This window comes from Psittacula echo (assembly GCF_963264785.1).
Source record: "Psittacula echo genome assembly, chromosome: 3".
NCBI classification, from domain to species: Eukaryota; Metazoa; Chordata; class Aves; order Psittaciformes; family Psittacidae; genus Psittacula; species Psittacula echo.
This window is the reverse complement of record NC_137736.1, coordinates 35,206,122-35,229,888: the sequence shown is the minus strand read 5'-3', so window position 1 is coordinate 35,229,888 and position 23,767 is coordinate 35,206,122. Positions and strand designations below refer to the sequence as shown.

General features: G+C 42.1%; 2 protein-coding genes across 3 annotated transcripts in view; one reads left to right on the top strand and one right to left on the bottom strand.

The window, feature by feature from the left end:
* Positions 1-508: 508 nt before the first annotated feature.
* Positions 509-18,560, bottom strand: RRP1B (ribosomal RNA processing 1B; the record flags this gene model as incomplete). The annotated part of the gene is made up of 16 exons (XM_080612286.1): positions 509-717; positions 1,837-1,903; positions 2,568-2,714; positions 3,258-3,997; positions 6,254-6,379; positions 6,782-6,801; positions 7,295-7,392; positions 8,189-8,283; positions 9,001-9,164; positions 9,688-9,752; positions 11,213-11,342; positions 12,932-12,993; positions 14,526-14,611; positions 15,306-15,363; positions 16,307-16,389; positions 18,428-18,560. The coding sequence occupies 16 exons, from the start codon at positions 18,558-18,560 to the stop codon at positions 527-529; spliced, it is 2,265 nt and encodes a 754-aa protein (XP_080468412.1). The 3' UTR covers positions 509-526.
* A 1,071-nt stretch (positions 18,561-19,631) lies between these two features.
* HSF2BP (heat shock transcription factor 2 binding protein) overlaps positions 19,632-23,767 on the top strand; it is a gene marked incomplete at both ends in the record, with an annotated part of 30,202 nt that continues 26,066 nt past the window's right edge. The window contains 2 exons of one of the 2 annotated variants that reach the window (XM_080613252.1): positions 19,632-19,667; positions 22,303-22,450. In XM_080613252.1, coding sequence (XP_080469378.1) covers positions 19,632-19,667; positions 22,303-22,450 — 184 coding nt within the window. Of the gene's footprint in view, positions 19,668-22,299; positions 22,451-23,767 lie in introns of both variants that reach the window. The other variant, XM_080613251.1, reaches the window with a different exon arrangement.

Below are 23,767 nucleotides of genomic sequence, written 5' to 3'. Positions count from 1 at the left end.
TTACTAAACAGAGACTTGAGGTAATCATTACTTCCAGAAGAAGAATTAACAGGATGCCAAGGGCAACACATGGAAAACGGTGGGGCAAAATTTTAAAATACATGAGGAGGTAAAATTACATTGTCTTTTTCCTTTTTCAACCCCATCCAATGAAAGACAATTCAATAGCATGAAGCACAAATTTTCTTAGACTCGCTGAAAAAAACCCCGTCACTGGAATAATCAAACCCTGAACATTCCTTAATTAAATGAACAAGTCTCTTGGAAATTATATGGGCAGAGACCATACTTTTTATAGACCAAACCTGACCAGAGACTGGGTTTTGTTTCTTTTCTGTAAATAAACAAAACAAATATTTCAAGATACAGCTGAAGTGATGTCAAAATAGCAATGACCCAGGTCACAATCAGAATTTTGTATATACAATCTGTATTAACTTAAAAAAATAAAGAAGTTCAAAATACTTCCAGAGAACTTTCTAGGTTAGCAAAACGCCCTGTACAAAAGTAGGCCACATCTGTTGGTCTAAAATAAGTCCATAGCAGTTGGTCTTTTCTTAGCTGATACAGTAAATGGTTTCTTCACTTGAGGCTCTCCTGCTGGAGTGCCTGCGGGTGACTTCAGCACCCCATGATGGGGTTTCTGTTCAGGATTGAAAGCCACACGGGAGGGTCCTTCTGGGCTCACTAATATGCTTTTGTCAGTCTTTTTAAATTCTGTTGAAAAACAAGCAACAAGTTAAAAGAAATACAACTCCTGGAATAACTGGGCCCATCAATCAAAGTGGAACTGCCCAGCCCTGGAAGTCTGCCTGAGATCCTTAAGTCCACCAATAAGGATTCAGAAGCCTAAGACAGCCAAAAAAAAATGGAGAGATGGTGGTGAAATACACCTCTTAGCAGACTGCCTTTGAGAACAGGGTCTGTTGCAATCCACAAAGAGGCTGTGAACCATTCCCCCATGGTTTCAGACCACTGGAGAGTCTGGGCCTACTCTTCAGAAACAAGTGTTACAGCTATCCTGAAGAACATCGCACTTGAGTTTAAAAGATGACAATGGATAAGAAGTATCTCTTCTCCGACTGCTAAACAGCACTGCTGGACAGATTCTTGGTTATCCCCTTTCTGCTGGCAGACGGGCATTTTTTAATTTGTGCAGCTATGTTATATTAATATAAAGACATACATCTAAACACATTGCTCTCCATCTGAATTTGGCCTATAGCACACCTTAGAAAGTTAAAAGAAAAATAGCTAAATGAATACATGGCATAAACTTTTATGCTGTTGAGCAAGACATTTATTTAACAGGGAAGACACTTCCGCTTACGTGTGGGATCCAGACAAGAAGTGACTTTATCTACTTGTTGCCTTTAATAAACCACAGGCAGCCAAGACAAAACTGAAACTTTGCTATTACACAGCCTGAGCTTATCAGCATATCAGAACCTTTGTCCTGGGAAACAGAAATAAGCAATTAAGCCTGTGAAGTGCATGTGTTTCCCTAAGAGGAACCCTGCAGAACAAGCAGCTCAAGTAGATGAGTCTATTGCTCTGCTGCACTGTTTTCTATCCCTGTTTTCTACAAGTCTGTATTGCAGCACTCTGGAATCATGCCCAGTTTAGTTGTTGGGCCAAATATCCTCACTTTACCATCTCCTCTGGACAGGAACTGAAGGATGATTTATAAACTGTATACAAATATTGAGACAAAAAAGGATCAGAATCATCTTGTTCTAGAGAGGTGAGGAATATAGCTCTGTATGAGTGCATACAGGTTCCCCCTTCATTGGCTACAAGAGAGATTGTGGAGACACACAGATGTGTTAGACTCACCAGCAGTCATATTCTTATTCAAGCCAAACGTGACTCTTTTGGAGCTGGACGACTGCAGCTTGTTCAGCTGTAAAGCAAAATACAGACATGAAAGAACCTGCACTCTAACAAAACCAATGCAAAGCAGCCTACACTTCCTTCATTTTATTTAAAATTCCCCCAGTCGTCTAGCACTGACGTTGCTAAGACAGCACTGCTTTTTTAGCCAAAAGCAAACATATTCCATTTATAGAAAAATCACATACTTTCCTTAATGTCATTACATGATTCAACAACATGAAGATACATGTGTATTAAATACACTGGCCCCACTGCATAAGTGCAAAGAAGGACAGAAAAAGTATTATGTGTTTAAACTATTTAGAAAAGAGGGCAGTATTTTGAAGCCCTGAACCGTTGCCAGGCTCCAAAAATGGGAAGAAAGTCTCTCATGGCTCAAAGTCCCTTAGCAAGATTGAAAGTCAGTTTTTGCTTTTGCTTCCTGTGAAATGAGCAGGTTCAGAATGGGGTCGTTTCAGCAAGAAGGTATTTTTGAGAACAGGGGAAGGAAGCAGAGATTTAAAAATGCCTTCCCCTCATTTGCAACAGCATTTCCAGTTTTATCTGCCTGTGTTAGGAAACTAACACAGAGTGGAAAAGACAGTAAAAAGCAGGTCACACCGTTTGCTGGGACTGGTGGCTTGAGAAGAGACCTGTGCCAGACTCAGCTGCCATCTGTGAAATCACATTACCTGTATGGGTGCCCTAGTGGAAGAGATGGCAATTCTTGCTTTCCTGAGGAATACTGCCTTTGGCAATGTTGTTTTTTCAAATTTTACAAAATCACTTCCTGGTTTTGCTTTCTTTTTCTTTAATGATGAGAGAGCAACACTGCTTTCCTGTAAAGGAGGGAAAGGAAAAAATGCTGTCAGTATAAAACTACTGTAGTTAACTATACCTAGTATAGCAATCAGTGCTCAGAGCTTACCATACATGACTTCAGTAAATATTGCCACAACTGAGAGAGATCTAGTTGGTACTCACAGAAGCTAATCATCATGGTTAACTCTCAGGAGTTAATTTTGCAGTTAGCATGACTGAAAACAGAAGTTTAAGGCAAGCTTACACAGAAATAGGAAAGTCACTGCAAAGCAAAGAAGGAAGAATTTGTAATACATTTCCCCAGCTTATCAGAGTGCAGACAAGTTATTTCAGCTGCGTAGCTGGCACAGGCTTTAGTGTCATTGTACTAGAGGGCATAAGACCAAGGCAGTGGAGGAGGATTTCTGGAGAACTGAGTTCTTTTGGTGACAATGCATGGTGACATCAACATGCAGTCTGGCCATGATGCCCCACACTCAAAAAGCTAAAGCCAAATCTGAAAACGAGCCTAACAGTTCATGAACAAAAGAACAGCAGAGAAAAGAGTGAGATATACGTACCCCTTGCCTGCTTTTCTTGCATGCAGTCTCCAGAACTCCATTGGCTTCGACAGAGTTTAGGACCTCTTTTACTCTTCTCTTCTTTTTCAAGGTTGCTGCTTTCTGGCTGGAAACTTTCATCCCTTCCAAACCAACTATCTTTGTCTTTGTCTTCAATCTGACCTTTCTGGCAGGTACAAATTCAGAGCGTGCATCTCCTGACAGGGTCCCCAGCAAGCCCTCCCTGTTGGATTTCATGTTTTGTTGCAAAAGCGTATCCCTATTCACCAAGACAGCCTCAGCTTTCTGTTTTTTTTTCACAACCTTAGGAATTAACAGTGTGACAGATGGACTGACATCGTCTGCCTCACTGGCATTAGCTGGTCCATTCTGACATGCTGGTTTTACAGGAACATTTTGCACTTTTGGATTAGTTTTCTTCAACTGACTCTTTTTACTCTGTTCTGAGTCAGTCAGACTGTTTTGCACAGAGATATTGTGATTTTCTCTGGTGTCAGTTGCTACATTTGTGGTCTCATTTGCCTCATTTACTAGCAATTTCTTTTTCTTTCTTTCCTTGTTATTTTCTGGCACTTTTCCCTGGCTACAAACATTAGTTCCAGATGTTTCAGCTGTTCCTTCCTCACGATTTCCATCAGCTGGTCCAGAATTAGCACTTAGGCTGTCCTTCTTCTTCCTTTTTTTCCTCTTCTTCTGGGGAACTGGTGCCTCCTTCACACTTGCTATCTCTTGTTCATCCTCTAAATCCATCCCAAAAAGAATGCCATATGAGACAGATGTGAAACACAAAGATACAACTGAATTTTATTCTATTTTTTTTTCCTTTTTTAAAAATTTTTCTTTTCTTCTAAAACAGGTGTACCAGTTTCCTCCTACCAGCCAGCACAAGTATTTCAGTGTTTTACTATTACAGCTGTTGAGGACACTGCAGTCCTCTGCCATCCGGTCTAATTAATATTTTGCCAATCTTGCTTTAGCACAGCTAACATCTAAGCTATTTCTTGAGGTAACCCTATTTTGTGTAGCAATATTGCTAGAAAAAAGTTGTTACTCCCATCTCTTAAGCCCATCAGAAGGGCAACTCAAGGGTTCAGTAGTTTGGTGAGATATATTTGGGTATGATTGGGCTTGTGAGACGTCAATACAAGCCATAATGCTAGAGATACTTGCACTTGGTTCTTAGTAACACTTCACCTTTCCAGAAACAGCCCCAAATTCCTACATTCTAACAATCATCCGATTTTAAGAAGACAGACGTGTTTCTGTTCTCCTGCAGTAAATGGAACTGCTCAATGAAGCAATGCGAACAACTGCTTCCAGTTCTGCTTTTGATTAAAACGGAGGTAATGCTTACCTCAAAGTTGTTAACAAAACTCCCACGACTTTCAAAGAGACCTTAATTTCAAATTTAACCTTCATCACAACATGACACAAATCAGCACATCCTGAACAACAGGTTTGCCTTCTTCAGAACAGCTTGTATCTGATACTTCGCCAAATTACACGAGTGAATGCAGGCTGTATCACAGTATGCTAGAGATTGGAAGGGACCTCAAAAGATCATCTAGTCCAATCCCCCTGCCGGAGCAGGAACACCTAGATGAGGTTACACAGGAATGTGTCCAGGCGGGTTTCGAATGTCTCCAGAGAAGGAGACTCCACAACCCCCCTGGGCAGCCTGTTCCAGTGTTCCCTCACCCTCACTGAGAAGAAGTTTCTTCTCAAGTTTAAGTGGAACCTCTTGTGTTCCAGTTTGTACCCATTACCCCTTGTCCTATCATTGTTTGCCATGGAGAAGAGCCTGGCTCCATCCTCCTGACACTCCCCCTTTATATATTTATATACACTAATAAGGTCACCCCTCAGTCTCCTCTTCTCCAAACTATAGAGACCCAGCTCCCTCAGCCTTTCCTCATAAGGGAGATGCTCCACTCCCTTAATCATCTTAGTTGCCCTGCACTGGACTCTCTCCAGCAGGTCCCTGTCCTTCTTGAACTGAGGGGCCCAGAACTGGACACAATATTCCAGATGCGGTCTCACCAGGGCAGAGCAGAGGGGAAGGAGGACCTCTCTCGACCTACTGACCACCCCCCTTCTAATACACCCCAGGATGCCATTGGCCTTCTTGGCCACAAGGGCACAGTGTTGGCTCATGGTCATCCTGCCGTCCACTAGGACCTCCAGGTCCCTCTCCCCTACACTACTCTCTAACAGGTCGTTCCCCAACCTATACTGGAACCTGGGGTTGTTCCTGCCCAGATGCAGGACTCTACACTTTCCCTTGTTATACTTCATCAAGTTACTCCCTGCCCAACTCTCCAGCCTGTCCAGGTCTCGCTGGATGGCAGCACAGCCTTCTGGCGTGTCAGCCACTCCTCCCAGCTTAGTGTCATCAGCAAACTTGCTGACAGTACACTCAATTCCCTCATCTAAATAATTGATGAATATATTAAATAATACTGGTCCCAGTATTATTGTGCATATAATATATATATATATATATAGTGCACTCCACTAGATACAGGCCTCCAACTAGACTCCGCCCCATAGACTACAACTCTCTGGCTTCTCTCCTTCAGCCAGTTCGCAGTCCACCTCACCACCTGATCATCCAGACCACGCTTCCTCAGTTTAGCTATGAGGATGCTGTGGGAGACTTTGTCAAATGCTTTGCTGAAGTCAAGGTAGACCACATCCACCGCTCTGCCATCATCCATCCACAATGTTATTTCCTCATAAAAGGCTAGGAGGTTGGTCAAGCATGACTTCCCCTTGGTAAAGCCATGTTGACTGCCCCTCATAACCCTCTTATCCTTGACATGCCTTAAGATGGCATCAAGGATAAGGTGTTCCATCACTTTCCCAGGGATGGAGGTGAGGCTGACCGGTCTATAGTTACCCGGGTCCTCCTTCTTGCCCTTTTTGAAGACTGGAGTGACATTTGCTTTCCTCCAGTCCTCAGGCTGTGTCTCTTCCAAAGGTTGATCTGGCCTTACCTTTTCCTTTTTCCATCTTGTTTTCCTTCCAAGGCTTGACAGCTTTTTTCTTTCGCCTTCTCCTGCTAAATTCATCATCATCTTCATCTGTAGAAACATCTTCAGGAAAATCTTGAGGGAAGATTCCTGTTGAGGAGGAAGGATAAGGTATCTGAAAACCAATAGTTCTATTTCTATGAACAGTTATGCTGTTCATACACAGCATAACTTCCAATGAAAGAAAATCAACTGTTTGTTCCCCCTCAATCCAAAAGAAAATAATGAGTGATTCCTATTTGTTTAAGTAAAAATAATAATCTTTGTTTTAAGGACAAAGTAAAGTATTGCTCAAATTGTGAAGGGGATTTGGCCATCTCAGCAAAAACATGTAATGTGTCTTAATGAGATTTCAAAAACTCACAAAGCCTCCAAAATCAATATTCTTGAAATACAAATTAAAAGAGAAAATAAAAAAGAAAAAAAAAAGATTCATTATATATCCTTTAATGGAAAGAAACTACTGTCTCTGTATGCTGCTCAAGTCCTTACCTTCTGCTAAGTCCTGGAACCTGGAGGTGGGGAGGAAAGAAGGAAAAAAAAATCAGCATTATTGGTTTAGTACCAATAACAACACAAGCAACATAGTGTCACTGTACTTATTACGGTTTTGTCAGAAGAGGAACAACATATTTTGCACAGGAAGTTACAAAGAGCTCCTCCCAGAAGAGATCTGCCTCAGAAATCCACAAACTTAAACCAAATCACTGAAAGCACTGAGAAAACAGCAATTTAACGTCTCTCTTATCTGTAATACTTCTCCAATCACACACAATCCTGCAGTCCAAATCCACCCAGTGTAGATGCACCTCAGGTAGCTGCAGCTGTCTAGTACTACGGAGTAACAGTAGCACAGGCTTCAGGCACCTTATGCATGTTATTCAGGGCTGTGAGACAAGCCTGCTCTAGTGATAGTCACAGCGACAAGCGAGAGTGGAGAGAAAGCAAAGTAAAAGTTGTTCAAGACAAGGTGGCACATGCAAGGTGTATTTCAACAGAACTCACTTTTTGATCAGCTTGTACAGACGCTTTCTGTTAAGGGAAGGTGTATTTTTCTTGCTCGCCAATTCAAAGAGTTTGTCAGCAACAGCTCTGTAATCAAACTGTTGGAGGAAAGTGTGATACAGCTTTTCTTAGTCAGCTTACTCATGCAAGATAACCCACTGCAACTCATGTTATCGACACTTCAAGTAGTGTTACGCATCCTTTAAACAGCCACTTCCTTTAAACCCAAAATACTTTTTCTCTGTTGATATTTACACCCCTTTCAGACATGTATACTGACTTTTACAGATGGTTGCTTCATTAACAGAACAGCTGAACTCAGTGTATCACTTTCTCAAATGTTCCTAACCTTCATTCTTACATGAGAGAAGCCAACCAACTTCAGAACTCCATTAGAATTAAAATGCGTCATGTCCTAATTCTTGTTTGAAAGACACAGATGCATGAAGTGTATCTACCTGCATGTGTGTTTGACGGGTGAGTCTGTCAAAAACATTACACTGCACTGGAAAGGGGTCTAAAAAAACCCCGATTGCACCATGTTACCCTCTCTCTTATCGTCAATGAAACTTATGTAGACTCCTTCAACACTCACAGTGACTTGGATTTTACCATACATTTTTGAACTCTTGAAACAGAAAGGGAGGATTGGAAAGAAGAAGGTGTGGGAGAGAGGAAGGAAGAATTCAGAATTTAGACATGGATTTTTTTTCTTATGAACTATTCAAGAGTACACCTGTTACATAAATACCACCTTACATTAAAGCAGAAGAAGATTAAAATTTTGCAACATATTTATCTGATTAACACCCTTTACTTCTGTACCCCTTGAAAGGGGTGGGAAAAAAGAAAACAGAGGGGGAGTATCCATAACAGAGCAAACAAGCCACAAACCTGAAGGACAGTCCCAATACCACCACCTGTATTTTCATTAACATCCTCTGTTTTTTCAGAGCTCTGTGCTGATTTTCTTGACAAACATCTGTCTGCTATTATAAAAAAAAAAAAGACTAAGTATTAGTGTTTTGTTTGAGATAGCTTGAGACGGCTGCTTCATTAACAGAACAGCTGAACTCGGTATCACTTTACCAAATCAAGACAGCATGCACTATTCTAACAGACAGAATAGAAGGTGCATTTTTCTTCATGTGATCTTATGAAGTCTGAACTGATTTAACTATTTTGTGTCACCATTATGCAATATACAACTGTGGCATTATCTAAGCGCCTTTTAAAAAATTCCCTCTGTACCAGAGTGTATCTGAATTTAAAATTTTCCTGCTCAGCTTATTTTTTTTTTTTTTTTTACTTAAAACTTCCACAGAACACCAAAATCTCGTCTTCTTCAAAAATGTTATGGATATCCAAGAGCCAAAAGCCAGACCAGCTTATCATCTAGCACTGTTGCAGAAATACAGACAACACTGATTTTTGTGACATGTTCCACGTGGTTTAAAGGAACTTGTCCCTGACCATGGCAGGGGGGTTGGAACTAGATGACCTTTAAGGCCCCTTCTAACTAAACTGTTCTATGATTCCATGTTCTTTTGGAGTCACTTTGTTTAAGCACATACGAATGGAAAACACAATTATTCCTCCAATACTTTAAATGTGCTTGTCTGGTTCAGAGCATAAATGTATTTTTAAGAAAAAGATATTTAAATCCTAGCAAGTGTTACTAAGGCAATTTAGAACTTCCATCTCACCTTTGGTTTTAAGCACCTCTTCATTTTCCTGTTTGTCTTGTTCAGACACATCCTCCTCATCACTGTTGTTATCCAGTTCTTTCATCAGGTCCTCGATGGCATAGGGGGACTGATCCACAATGATCTCAAAGATACCAGTGGCTATGGCATGCAGCACACATCGACTGTGTTACAAGAGAGCAGCGATGAGAGTTGAAAGGCAAAAGCATACACAACCTCCCCTCTCACATGAAGAAATGGAAATTTGAGGGAAAATGGGTAAGAAAAGTGGAAGAGCATATAGCTCTCCAGATGAGTAAAGTGAACCCATTACTTCCTAAATGTAAGTCCTTTAATCCAAACAGTGTCCTGCCAATGCTTCCCCCTCAGATTTCACTGTATTTACATGCTGCACTATATTACACTGCAACAACAAAGAATCTAACCAGCTCAGCTGATCTATGCATGTTTAATAAAAAATAACCAGACAAAACCAACTGAGATCGATATAGTTCTTATAAATCCATGAAGACTATTTATAGCTTTGATAAACACAAGTTATCTTCAAATGACTATGCACATTGTTAGTAAAACATCATTCTTTCTCCACATTCTGAAGTTATACTATGACTCTTCTTTGATCCATTTATTACCATGTGTATACGCAGAATTTCTTAATTCTTAAGAAAAATATTTCATGAAACTTACTCCTTTGATTTGGCAGCAATTTTGCAGAAAGGTTCAATGAACTTGAGATTCTGGTCTGCTGTAAGCTGTATGATTCAAAAGAAAAAAAGAATTAGTATAGTAAATATTGTATGTGTACATTCAAATTCCTTGAATGTTTGGTGTAGGGGAATCTTCTTCAAGAAGTTAAGTCAAAGTCTTTCAGCATACTATCTACTTCCAACTGACAAAAGTATCCAGTGAGAGTTCTTGTTATCACTGCTACCACTAACTTCCAGATATTCCCTGGAACCATTATAAAAATGTTGACTGCTTTGCAGATTTTAATCTACTGAGCACAGAAATACAACAAAACTTCTTATTTTAGATATGGAAATATGAGGCAGAGAAAACTTAAGTAATTCTGTGAGCTATCACAAAGAATGCCTGTAGCAAACATGAATAAGATCTGGGTTTCTCTTAACTGGACTGCGTGGGACAAAATACTGTCAGCTACAGCAGCACTAAAGACAAAAGTCCTTCCCTAAATTCAATTCATGAGTATCAGCTGTGATTTCAAATAGTCAAGGGACTAATTCCCCATGCATTCCGTGACTGACTTAACCCCGATTTTGTGCATGTGGAGCTGCATACATTATTTGGGCTCCAAGTGCAAGCACTGCTTTTGCGCAGACATCTTCTCCCTCACATTCCACAATACAGAACCATAAAAGCTGCAGGCAGGACTGCTTTCAATACTGACTGCAAAGGATACACATGGAAAACTGCAAACAGCTTCATCCGCTGCAAGGAAATGCATTAGATGTCAGAAACAAGAGGAGGTAAATGAGCAGAAGCCTCGAATGAAGTGTGGGGCAGCGGTAGCTCGCCCTAGTGGAGTAACAGGAGAAACTGGAGGAAGTTCAGCAGCAACAGCTGCAGTTAACAGGCTTTCAGTTGCTGCAAAACCCTGCATCACAGTAACATCAACCAAAATTAAGGGCAACTGAAACAGCAATGTACAGCAGAGAAAGCCAGTCGTCATTACCAAAATGAACAACTGGATGCAGAGGGCAAATTGCTCAATGCACAACCAACAAGATTTGAAGCTGATAATATGCAATTAGACAACTTTGAAAGCACACTTTCTTCCACTATTAGGTGTTACACAATCAGCCAAGAGCAGGCCTTATGTCAGTTTTTGCAAAAGCAAAGACTGCCAAACATGTTCACACAAGGGAAAATATGTTAAATCCTTTCTCTTGAAATAAACAAATGAAAATGGTCTGACTTTTCTATTGCTATTTCCGACCTTAATTTGGAGCACTATAACAGGAACCCAGGAGAGTTCTCGGGAACTTGCAAGAAACTACTATATTCACACTGTACACTATGAATAAAAGTAAATGCATGAATTGTAATAAGTCGCTTCTTCACGCTTATTCAATGTTGCTTTGATACATGTAAAACTTAAAAACCTACAGAATCTAAAAATTGTATTTCTTCTAAAACGTTGCATACCACAGTTAACATTAATCAGAAAGAAAATGACAACGTATTTCCTAACCTCCTTTGCACCAACTTTAGCCAATTCATCCAGATAGATATCAATGAAATGTAACTTTATCCCAGTGGGAGCATTGCTGTCAGGATCCATAACTGCTTTCATTTGTAGCTGCAGGAATAGTTCAATTAGACTAGGGGAAAAAAAAAGGCAAAAAAAAAATTAAAGAGAAAAAGAACAAGATATTCATATTCAATTGCTCATGTCCCATTTGCTTTGAAAACAAACTTCAGTCATTCAAGTTTAATCAGTTCTAAGACGATTATTCAACACTCATAAACAAGAAATCCAGTGGCAAATTTTCACATCTTAAAGCAAACTTTTTAAAACAAGTCATCCATAATAAAGCTCTTTATAGTCTAGATGATTTTGTAGCATCAGACAATCCACTCAATACAGTCTGGTGAAAATCATTGTTTTAAAATTCACACCCAATTTGGACCGAGGTGTAAATGCCATATGATTGATGGCTAGGAGGAGGGAATTCTGCCATATGAGCAGGATGTTCTGAAGAGACAAGTTCATCCATCCCTAATGTGCTACACCTTGTAACCTTCCAGTTTATAAGACTATACTGATTTTGATGCTCACCCAAGGACTAAATTTAACACTGATCCTTCTCAAACTCATTTTAACTGTGCAGACTTTACCTTCTTTAATCAATGTTATCTGCTGTCTCTTACAGCAAAACAATTACACTTGCTGAAGAACACATCAAGGGCTAAGCTAGGCATAAAAAAAGTTATCGCCATAGCTCAAGCCAGAAGAGACTGAGCTGCCTACAAGTACAGCTGTGGCTCTGTTCAGTTATTGACTTCTGGAGTACTAACAAATACTGATGGAGTGACATGGATCCATGGATCAGAGACGTGCTGTCGTTGCTGCATTTAAGCGGCAGTTGAGACTTTTTTATTTTTTTCCTGAGGCCTATCCTTGCTATCTTTCAGCAAAGTGAAGCTTTGTATATTCCATGCTTCTCCCCACTATTCTGTGGGACCTCCTGAAATTTTGCCCAGAAGAGATGCTTTCAGCTCCAAAAAGAATTTAAAGCATCCCAAAACCACAAAGATTATTTCAGTTTTACCTTAACATTCCTTTCTTCAAAACCATTTTAAAAGAAAAGAGAAATGGAAGACATGCTAGGCAGCTTCTAGGCTCACCTAGGAGGGAAAGGCAGCTCCTGACCTGCCTCACTCTGCAAAGAAAGGAATCATGATCTTTCCACATTGCGGTCTCTGCTGGTGAAGGGCCTCCAGGCCATCTTTCCAGTGAAGCTGGAAAAGGGAGGCCAAAGCCCCAGGTGATATTCCACTGATAGCTATCCTCACTAAATCAGTCAGATCTAACAACCTCCATGAAACATTTGGAGCCCTCAGATTTCATGACTACTCGGAATACCAGACGACAAGCTCCTATGTTTAGGTTTTGCATAAGCATACATGAATTACTTTCTCCAATCTCTTTCTGTGAAACATGCACTAAATGGCTTAGGTGAATGTCAGTTATCGACTGCAGTGTGTATTTAATTTAATGAAGAATAACACCTAATTTTGTTTCTAAACTACCTATCATAAGTGATCTGGAGAACAAATAAGCCTTTAGTCTAAGACTTCGCAACAGTGCCATCTATGGAGAAAAAAGATCTATTAAATGAAAATATATTTGATAAAGGTAAATTGGGCAACTTCTTTATGATGCAACTAGATTCAGAAATCTGCTTACCTTTCATCCCATTCATTTCTTTTCAGCACTTCAAAGGACTGCCTCAAAATCTTACGCATTAGCTGCAAAGTACAAAATATGTTATACATGTTCATGAAAATTAAGGTGTTACTCTGACTATAACATGAATAGACTACTTAGTAAACCTCTTCGCAGCACAAGGTGGAAAACTTCCTGATATGAACATTTTGACAAACTCGTCTATCATGTCAAGCAACAGCAGGATGCTGTGAAGCTCAAAAGACATTAAGCTATTTTCATATCCTAAGTCCAGAAAAATTCATGACTATTTCTACTACATGGCTTTCTCTTGCACCATCACCCTGATTTCTTCATTAAGTGCTGCCAAATCTGAAAAAACCCCCACAGCTTAAACTGGAGACAACAATATGGGACAGGTGACAAGAATAATTTTATTTACTTGAAACTTGCACTAAGAGACAGCCGTAAGTAGAACAACTATACTGAACTGGCTCAAAACACTTCACTTATTGAAAGACCTGATTTCCGCACATGGTAGGGGATGTGATATACCCACTCAATGCCATGCTCTTTGGCCCAAGCGTCTTTATAGACATGTTATAGACATGTTCCGGAAGTGAGTCCCATTGTATGATTCAATTCTCTCTGGGGTACTGTGTCTCCACAAAATCTGTTTCTCAAGGCCCAGGATAGTGTTCCAGGCAGTGGTGTGGGGCACAGCGTATGTTTCCAGCCACCTGGTGGTTGCTTCCACCATGGTAAGCACATGGCGCTTGCCTTGGCAGGTTGATGGGAGTGTGATATCAATCTGCCAGGCCTCCCCATATTTGTACTTCAGCCATCATCCTCCATACCAAAGAGGCTTTAACCATTTAGCTTGCTTAATTGCAGCACATGTTTCACACTCATGAATAACCTGGGCAATAGTGTCCATTGTTAAGTCCACCCCTTGATCACGAGCCCGTCCACATGTTGCATCTCTGCCCTGATGGCCTGAAGTGTCACGGGCCCACCAGGCCAAAAATAATCCATTGAGAAACAAAAATCAGCACTGAATGTGCATGCAATTAACTTCTTTCAAAGAAATTAATGTGATTTTTTAGTTTATAAAAGTAGGTCTTTTAGGATTCTTCTCTCACTGATTTGACTGTTTTTTTTTTAATACAGTGTTTCCTATAGAAAGAACTCTGATAGCTTAATGTATGACAGTGGATACTTTGGTGGTAGAAAGTTTGGGTTCTAGTGATAACTAATTTATAAAGAGTAATAAAAAAGTCTTTAAACAGTCTGATCTAAATAACTGATGTGGCTGCAGCACCCTCTGAGACAGTACTTATATTCTGTATATAAATAAATGAGAAATATCAATATATTATAAAGAAAGGCAAACAAATTATCCTATGAAAGCACTTGCAGCATGACATACACCATTATCAGCTTTAGATTTGCAGTGGACAGTGAAAGCCTTAAAACAAGTATCTCTTGCAATGCATAAAGAAGATGATCACTTTTCTTCTCTTGCAATATACATAAATACATGTGCATAAAGCAGCCTTCCAGCACACCATGGCTACACCTTTTCTTGCAGAAAACAGCTACAAGAGAGAATTACCATATAGTACTTATCAAGACGCAGACTGTCTATCCCATTCCATTCACGGTTCATAGTTTGCCAAAATGTCTGAATGAACAGGCGTCCTGTGAGAGAGTAAGAAAAAATCCCTGCATGTCTGGCACAATGGTTTATTTTGCTAAACTAAAACAATCTCAAGAAATCACTTCAATGTGAGAAAGAGATGCATTTCCCAAGGGATTTGCCTAGTGACAAGGATATTGCTCTGGAAAGACATGCTTGGGACAGGTACAAGGACACGTCAATTAAACTTCAGCACATAAGAAAAGGCACACAGCTACTTTTAAAGATATGTAATCACAGGACTAGCTTTGTATCTAATTTGTGTTATATATGCACAAGTTAAATATACATTCTGCACTCATTTCTACCCATGCAAGTTTTGGCATTTTGCATTTTGAGCACTAGGTGCGTAATAGCTCATGAAACAAGGTTGGGTTTGAGCAGGAAATACACACAAGAAGTAAGTCTACATAGAATGGCAAAGTAACGGGACAAGTTTGCTTTGCTACACACCCTGCAAAGTCTCACCTTTATCACCCTGGAGATATAACTCTTCTCCTGCAACAACCACAAACAAATTGCATCTCATACTTCTCTTAATGCAACCACACAGACCGGTTGGACAAAAAGCAAAGAAAAAAAACCCAAAGCAGCATCTGTATCTGGCTGTCTCTATTCTGGCACTGTGATAATAGCCTCAAAATCATCCAAGATGAAAGCTCTTTAAAAAGCATTAGATAATGAAATAGTACTTACGAGTCTCTGTATTTTCCATTGCATGCATAAGCTGTGAGATATTGTTTGCAAGTTCCTCCTAAAGTAAATAAATACATTTAGTATAGCACATTTCAGAGCTTCGTCTCACTAAACATGCAACCAGAAACCAGCAAGAAGTATGAATATCATTAAACATCCTTCAAAATGAAAAATATTCTCCTAACAGCTACTTTAGTACTGCAGTTATCCTCCCACTGAGATTAGGTCAGTTGTAAGTGAAGATTCCAGGATATCAAACCCTGTTTATTTCGCCAGATCTCTGCATAAATCATCTTTTCGACAGCAGACAAAATTAAATTAGGAGGAGAAAAACCCCATGTGCTTGAATTAGCAAATAATGTAAAACTTCAGGGGTTCTCTTTTCACATAGCGTAATTCTAGGTGGAGGTCTTTGTGCTGTGTGTAAGAGAAACCATGTTCATGCAAACAGACAAGTGATTTGAAAACTGGTGAAGTAAGGTTACTAAGATCTGGGACTCCAAAACTGGTATCTTTTTAAAGTAGGGAGAAAAACTGCTGGTAGCTGACTAAAGTCAGTCTTGGAGACAAAGCTGGAGTAGTGGAGAGGAAGTGCTACCAAACCAACAAAGAAAAGGAAGCATGAAACTTTCAAACTAGGCTAACTAAAGGTTGCACATACGCTGTAGTTGCAATTAAGGGCAACCTGACATCACTGCTTTATTTCCACCAGATCAATGTACTTGACAATGGTATATATTTCAATTCTGGTTTTGGAAGGTAAACAGCTACACCTGCCATTCAGAGGGTGACTCCAAACATGATGCCATTCATTCTATTCACGTGGTGAGGATCATGCAGGTATAGTCAACTCTCCTGCACATGCCAATTAAGCGCAGCAGGGTAAGAAAAAAATATGAGTAAAACTCACTAAGGTAATTTTCACCATTCTCAATTAGTATTTGCCTAATGTGTATTTTAGAAAAGACCCACCCAAACAAATATAAAACCAATTACTATACCTGTAGCAGAGGTTTATCCTGCATCCACATACAATAGAACAGGCCCTTCCATATTTTTAGCAGTTCTTCCTGACTGAAGCCACCTACAGCAAAGAAGTCAGAATGAAAATGAAAAAAAAAACAACCCAAAACCAAACCCACATTTCCACCAAACTATTTTCATGCAGCTTTTTCTCCAAGCCCAGAGAAGGTGACCTTTGTTTAAATATTACTAGCTTGTATAGTACATAACAGTAAGTAAATCTAAGAGCTCTGGAAATTAGTCACCCTTTTTTCCTACTCATTTGCAATTCATGGTGGGCTGACTGCACATGCAAAAGGTTCACATCCCAACTGACAATTTCCCTGCGGTTGTTTTCTGTTATCTCAAGGCATCAGCTTAACCTGCAACCCTTTCCCTCAGTTAGAACACTCCTGTCCATCTGGTAGGCTACTTCCACAAACCTAAAGGAATCTGCACTTTGCAATGAGAGAAGCACAGAGCACTACTGAACACACAGAAGCCATGTCCAGCTTAGGAAGCCTCCAGAGCTAAAAACAGCTGCAGGGTCAGAAAATTCTGGGAAGAATACAATGCGCATTCACTTGCTCTTATTAGTCCCCAAGTAACCCCTAGATCTATAGTAACTGTCAGAAATGGGATAATGGGCTATTTGGCTCTCTGGCTTGACCCTGTTCTTACGTGCTCTTCCTTCCGTCAAATGTGGCTAATGGATCAAATACTATTTGGAAAGGGAAGAGGGTAAAGGGAACAAACAACCTCTATTTCCCACCATCTTTTCAAGGAATTAACTTGGGTTTGACTAGCATTCCAGTTTCAGTTTAGCTCTTGAGGTGCCAAGTTCAGACTGGCTTCTTCAAAACCAAATGAGTGTGTATGCATAAACCTTCATGCATTTCCCAAATGCTGCGGGAATGTTTACTAGGGTCAGACATGGTACCCTTGCAAATGCTCATGACCAGTTTCTCTTCCCATGTTGTGTCCAGCTTGCAACATAGCATGCTCAAAAAAAGCAGTCCAGAAAGATCACAGAATCATTTGGACATCTCTGTACTGTGCTCCTTATCACTCCAACAGGAAGGTTTACTGAACTGCATCCATGCATTCACACGTTGCTACAACTCATAAATCTCCTACAACCTGTATCTGTAAGGAGAGGGAGCACAGGAGGCAGCTTCTGGTGCAGGCAGCTTCAGAGAGGCCTAGCTAGACACTAGTTGTCTCCAGGTACACCACTGAAGTCTCCATGCATTGGACTCTTGGTTCTAAGGTGACAATACATGGCTCCAAGTAGGATAATAAACCTTGTTAGAGAAAACCTTTTCATACCATGAATGTGGAAGTAACAGGTTACCCAGATAATCTGAACAGGTAACAGCAAATTGATTGCAGTTGTACAAATGCTGAAACGCTCCTGGGCTTTTCTCAATTCCCTTCAATGATCCTGAATATCAGTCACAGAAACACGCAGCCACCGCCTCACCAAGCAGCATCACAGAAAATAAAACTCTATGGTCCATGTACTGGGCTGGTTCAGTCTGTATCAGCTCAGTGCATTTAGGTTCTGTTCCTGGGAAGGAGAGTGCATGAGCTACACTGCATCGATCCCGGCAACACTAATGCTGCCAGCAAAACCCACCCCCCATCCCGAGTCCTCCAGCCCCCTGAACCGGTGTTGGGCCCCGGCCTGCCCGCGGCCACCAAGGGGAAACTTTATGGGCGTGTATCCTTAAAGCCCTTGGCTGCCCTAAGGGCTGCTGGCAGCGTGCGGTGCTTGCGGTGTCTCCGAGGCAAAAACTTCCTCTAATGAAAAATGCGTAAAAAATTACCGTCCCCCAAGCCAAAACCAAACCCTAAAAATCCTCTGAAGACCACACAGGTGGAGGCCCATCAGTGAGAGCCCAGGCTGGGATACAGGCGGCCGAAACCGGCTCTCCGCCCCACGTGCTTCCCCACCCCCCACCAACCTGCGGGGCCGCCGCTCCAGGCGTGCCGTGCCGCGCCGCTGACAGCACCGGCACAGCCCCGCCCGGGCCCCGCCACACTGCGGTCCCCATCTGCCCCACCGCCCCCAGGCCGGGCCATGCCGGACAGCGCCGCCCTACCCTGCCGGGCCCTACCGGCTGGGCGCTGGGTCCGGACGCTGATGTAGCCCCGCAGCTTCTTCAGGGCGCGGTCCCGGATGCGCTTCTCGTTTGCTGCCAGCCGCTGAGCGAACTGGATCTCGGGCGGCTGCACGGTGGCGGGAGCCATGGCCAATCCCTGCTCCCGTCCCGTCTCGGTCGGGCCGTCCCGTCCGCGCCGCGCAGAACCGCGTAGGGCGCCCTCTGATGGCGTGACCCATAGCCCCGTCGCCTGTTTGAGCCGTCATCACGGGAACCGCGTCATCAGGGCACCGCGGCGGTCGGGGGCGGCTTCATCGCGTGGCTGAGGCGTGACAGGCTCACAAGCGGCAATCAGAACCGCTAGGGCTGTAAGGGACCTCTGGAGATCATCTGGTCCAACCCCTGCCAAGGCAGGGCCACCCAGAGCAGGTTACACAGGAACGTGTCCAGGCGGGCCCTGAATGTCTCCAGACAGGGAGACTCCACGACCACCCTGGGCACCTGTCCCAGTGCTCTGCCACCCTCAACATAAAGAAGTTCTTCCTCGTGTTGAGGTGAAACTTCTTCTGTTTTAGTTTATGGCCATTGCTCCTTGTCCTGTCACTGGGCACCACTGAAACTGTCCTCTTGGCACCCACCTTTGAGATATTTATATGCACTAATAAGATCCCCTCTTAGTCTGTTCTTCTTTAGACTAAACGGGCACAGCTCCTGCAGTCTCTCCTCATAAGGGAGATGCTCCAGACCCCTGATCATCCTTGTGGCCTCCACTGGACCCTCTCCAGTAGCTCCAGCAGTAGTACTGAGGAGCCCAGCACCGAACACAGTTCTCCAGATGTGGCCTCACCAGGGCTGAGTAGAGGGAGAGGATCCCCTCCCTCGACCTGCTGGCAATACTTCTACTGATGCACCCCAGGATACTATTGTCCCTCCTGGCTGCAGGGGCACACTGCCGGCTCACAGTCAACTTGTCACCCACCAATACTGCCAGGTCCTTCTCACCTGAGCTGCTTTCCAGTCAATCTCCAACAAACTGCTCCAGTCATCCCGGTGCCCGGGGTTAGAAGGGATCCTAGCCCCAGCTCCCGCCCCCACCCCTCTCACACCGCGGGGGGAGGGCGGGGCTAAGGGGAGGTGCGGGGTCGACGTGGCGTGACGTCAGGGTCGCGCCCTTCCCGCCTTCATTCTCCGCACGAGGCTGGCGGCAGCTGTTGGCGCGATGCGGCGGCACGCCGGCCTCGGGGGCGACGCGCAGGTAAAGTGCGCGGTCCGCGCACGGACCCCTCCCTGGCGCCGCCCCAGGGTCGCGTCCGGTCCGGTCCGGTGAGGTTAGGTTAGGTGGAGGCCCAGCTGCTGAGGTCGGCCCGGCCCGGCCTGGTGGACGCAGAGGCACGATGGCGGGAACTGCGCGGTAGAGCTCTGAAGGGGGACATGCACTGGCCGGCAGAGCCAGCGCTGTGGAGCTGGTGGTGCGAGGCAGGCAGTGGCTCGGTCTCTGGAAATCACCGTCGGGAGCTGTGGTGGGTGCTTGGGTGGGCTCCTGCCCGCAGCGTTGTCTTGTAATACCTTCTCCTCGTTCCGGTAAGGGTGGAATGTGATGGGACTGTGTAGAAGAGGGACAGAGATACCCTGGGCTGGTGGAGAGCAGAGAAAGGACTGGTTGTGATTCTCTGCTGGGTGTTGAAAGAGTTGGGGTTCAGCCTGGAGAAGAGGCAGTGCTGGGGAGACTTTAGAACAGTTTCCCAGTACTAAAGGGGCCAACAAGAAACCTGGAGAGGGACTTTTTACAAGGGCATTAGTGACAGGACAGGAAGTAAGAAATTCAAGTTGAAAGAAAGGAGATTCAGATTAAATATAGTGAAGAAATTTCTTACTGTTAAGGTGGTGAGACACTGGCACAGGTTGCCTCAGGAAGTTGTGGGTGCCTAATCCCTGGCAGTGTTCAAGGGCAGGCTGCACAGGGCTTTGAGGAACCTGGTGCAGTAGAAGGTGTCCCCCATGGCAGGGGTGTTGAAACTAGACGAGCTTTAAAGGTCTCTTCCAACCTAAACCATTCTGCGTTCATTGCCAGCAGGGATCTCTGCCCTGTTCAGCCCCCTGCCAGGCAGGGCAGGGGGATGCAGATGAGGCAGGTTGTGAGCTAAGGTACATAACCTGACCATTGCGTAAGAGGTCTGTGAGGACTGAAGTCAGATTTCCTACGTGTAGGAGATCCTACAACATGCTGTTACTTGTAAGGGGCTGGACAGAGAACAACTGTTCTCCATGGTCTATATTTGCGTTTCACATACTATTATAGTGGGGAGGGATGTTGAATATCTGTTTAAGCAGGGAAAATGAAACTTGGCTGCTGGAACTGCAGTATTGCAAAGATCAGCATTTACAGTGGAACCATAAATGAGAATTTTCTCCTTACTGTATGTTTTATGTCTCAATCCCAGTATTTCAGCATTGTGTTGTATTTGAATTTAGCTTCTGCTAGTGAACAGAGCTATTTTTATGCCCGTACCAAATTGTGCTCCATGAGTTTGACAATACTGAACTCTGTCCTTCCAGTTTGCTGACACGCATATGGTACTCCTCTGTAGGAGTCCTCTTGCCATGTGCTTATTACATACTTGCATGAGACCTTACATCAGTTTTATTTTTCTCGAATCATGTAATGTGGTGATACCTGGCTGTACTAACTTTGCCATAAGCACTTCGTAAATGTAGATAAGTGCAAACAAACAAAGTTAAAAGCAAGATCTTTTGTCCATACCTTTATTGCAGCTCTGATGCCTCTGAACCAGGAAAGCTGAAACTGGCCTGTTCTGGCTGGGTTTGAAAGACAGCTAGGGAAAAACAGAGTAGAAAGCAAAACTCAGAAGGAAATGTTTAACCTGAGGAAGTAAGGAAGAAGGGAGAATCACAGGAAATGGTTGGAAAGGACAGAAATACAAGGGTAGCATCTGTACTGGTGATAATGACCTCTCTTTGTCTTGTGCAGCTGGATGTGAGAAGGCTGTGGGGATAGCATGTTTTCTACCTGTAGGAGATAGTTTCTTGTGTTCTGTAGTACCGTTTTCATTTGGAATAAGGTGGGAAATATAAAGGGTCTAATTATACATGCACCTTTCTCAGTGCAGAGCAAAACAGTACTAAGATATATTACAATTTTGCTTTGTGAAAGCATATCACATGATTAATGTTTTTTTAGGCAAAGGATGTTAAACCTTTTTTATGTCTGTGTGTGTGTGATAGCCTTATTAAGATACAGCAGTGTGCATGTGCATATACATCAGAAATTGGAGTTTAGGAGGTTTTTGATACAGAAATTTCTTTATAATTTTAAAATTAATGTACATTCTCTTAGACTGTGGAATTAAAGTCAATTTGTAGCAGTAGCTTGGTAGAAGAGGAAACTAGTAAAATATTTTTTGTTTTAACTCAGGATTAAATTACTTTTACATGGAATTGCTTGCAAAGAGTTGCAGATATTTTTTGTTCTTCACAAAAGATGGACTCTATTGAAAAAATACCATTTTCTCTCAAAGAGCTGCTGTAATTTAGTAAGGTGATTGAGGATCTTGCAAATATTTGAGTTAATTAAAAAACTGAGTTATTGTATCCTTTACAACAGTCTCAAAACAATAGCTTGGCATATGCATTAGCTGCTGACATATTAAAATGTGGATGCTAATTTCTACAGCATTCTAAGGTACATTGTACCTATTTTAGCTGAAGAAATGGATACAAAGAGGTGATATGATGTGCTTTAGGCCAGAGTGTGAAAAACATTAGCTTACAAAGAGTCCATCTCTGACACTTTGGTTGGTGGTTTTGGTGAAGTTTGTGTGTGTGTGGTATTTTTTTGTTGCTGGGTTTTGCTTTTGTTTTTATTTCAGAAGGCTGAGACCAAAGATGAATTTGTTAAAATTAGAAGGAGGGATTTGGAAAGGCTGACAACTGAAGTTATGCAATTGCGGGATTTCTTACCCAAAATAATAAACGGGGATATCCTGGGGACATTCCAGAAACTGGATGCTATTGAATCAAGTGAGTAGTACCATGTTACAGGCTCTTATAGTTTCTACTAAAACTATTTAGAAGAAACTGTCATGCCCCACAAATAGTTGTAGAGTTTGAGGAAGTATTCCAGATTAAAGTGTTATGTGCAATGACTAAGTATTTGTAATGAAGAAAACTACAAACTGCATTAGAAATATCAATTTTTTAAACTGTGGATAAAAGCATTATTACTTAGTTCAGACACTGAGGGGAGCTGTATGAAGAAAAAAGTGATTCCTCTTTGAGAAAAGGTGAAAGCATTCTGTTTTCAAAATGTCTTTGAAATCTAATGTTTTTTAGATGAACATTAGCAAAACAATGTAGTAAATAGCTGTGGATAAAAAAAAAAGTTAAGTGTAAAGGAAGAAATAATATCATTGTATTAAGCCTGTTGGGTTTCTTTTCTGGTTTTTTTTTTTTTTGCGTGTGTGCTTCTGTTGCCATAAATATTAATAATAAAAGAAGTTGGAGATGCTCTGTTACAAAGGTCTTTTTAGTTCTGTCCCCAAAGCCCAGTATTCCAGTGTTATGATTCTCTGTGCATTATTTTTTCAACAACTTCTCTGCTTCCAATATGACATCAAGACCAAATCTGAGTCAAGCTCCATTCCTAGCCTGTAGCCTAAGTGCATCAGTACAATTGACCTGTTCTAGGAGTTGTTTTTGTCTGAAAAGACCTGGGACAAGCACTGAGACAAAACTGAGGATTATAGAGAGTGCATCTCTTCTAGAATGTGAAGTGGTTAGTTGAAAATTAATTTGCAACAGCTAGTTAAGAAAAGAACAAGACAGAGCCTCAAGGCCTTTCATGATATCAATTAGGGCAGAGGTTCCAGCTGCCTCAGTTGACTGCTCTTTGGCAAGATTCTTCCATGCCATCATATCCTAACAGAGATGAAAACTGCATGCTTTTCCTGCTGCCAGTCAAGATGTCATTTGCGTCAAAAGAAGTAGTGTAGGATCTGGAAGTGTTCCTTTATGCTGTTGCAAGGCATCAGGGATTGTTTCCAGTTGTATTAAATGTTCAGGATTCTCAGCTAGTTAGATCCTTGCTGAGTGAGGAAACTCACTGAATTTCAATGATATCAAGCATGAAAACCTACAAAAAAAAGTAGAAAATTGGGTTAATTTTTAAAAATCCTGGAGGAGCTGAAGCTGAGTTCCAGAATGGTTTCTTATTGGCACACAGTGTTTAACAGGTAGATGTGATTCTGTCAGTCTTTCCTTGCTTTAAATCAGAAACATCATGTTCGTTTAGTTCCTTGTCAGAACTGTTGAAATGTTGCAAATTGCGATATGCCAATT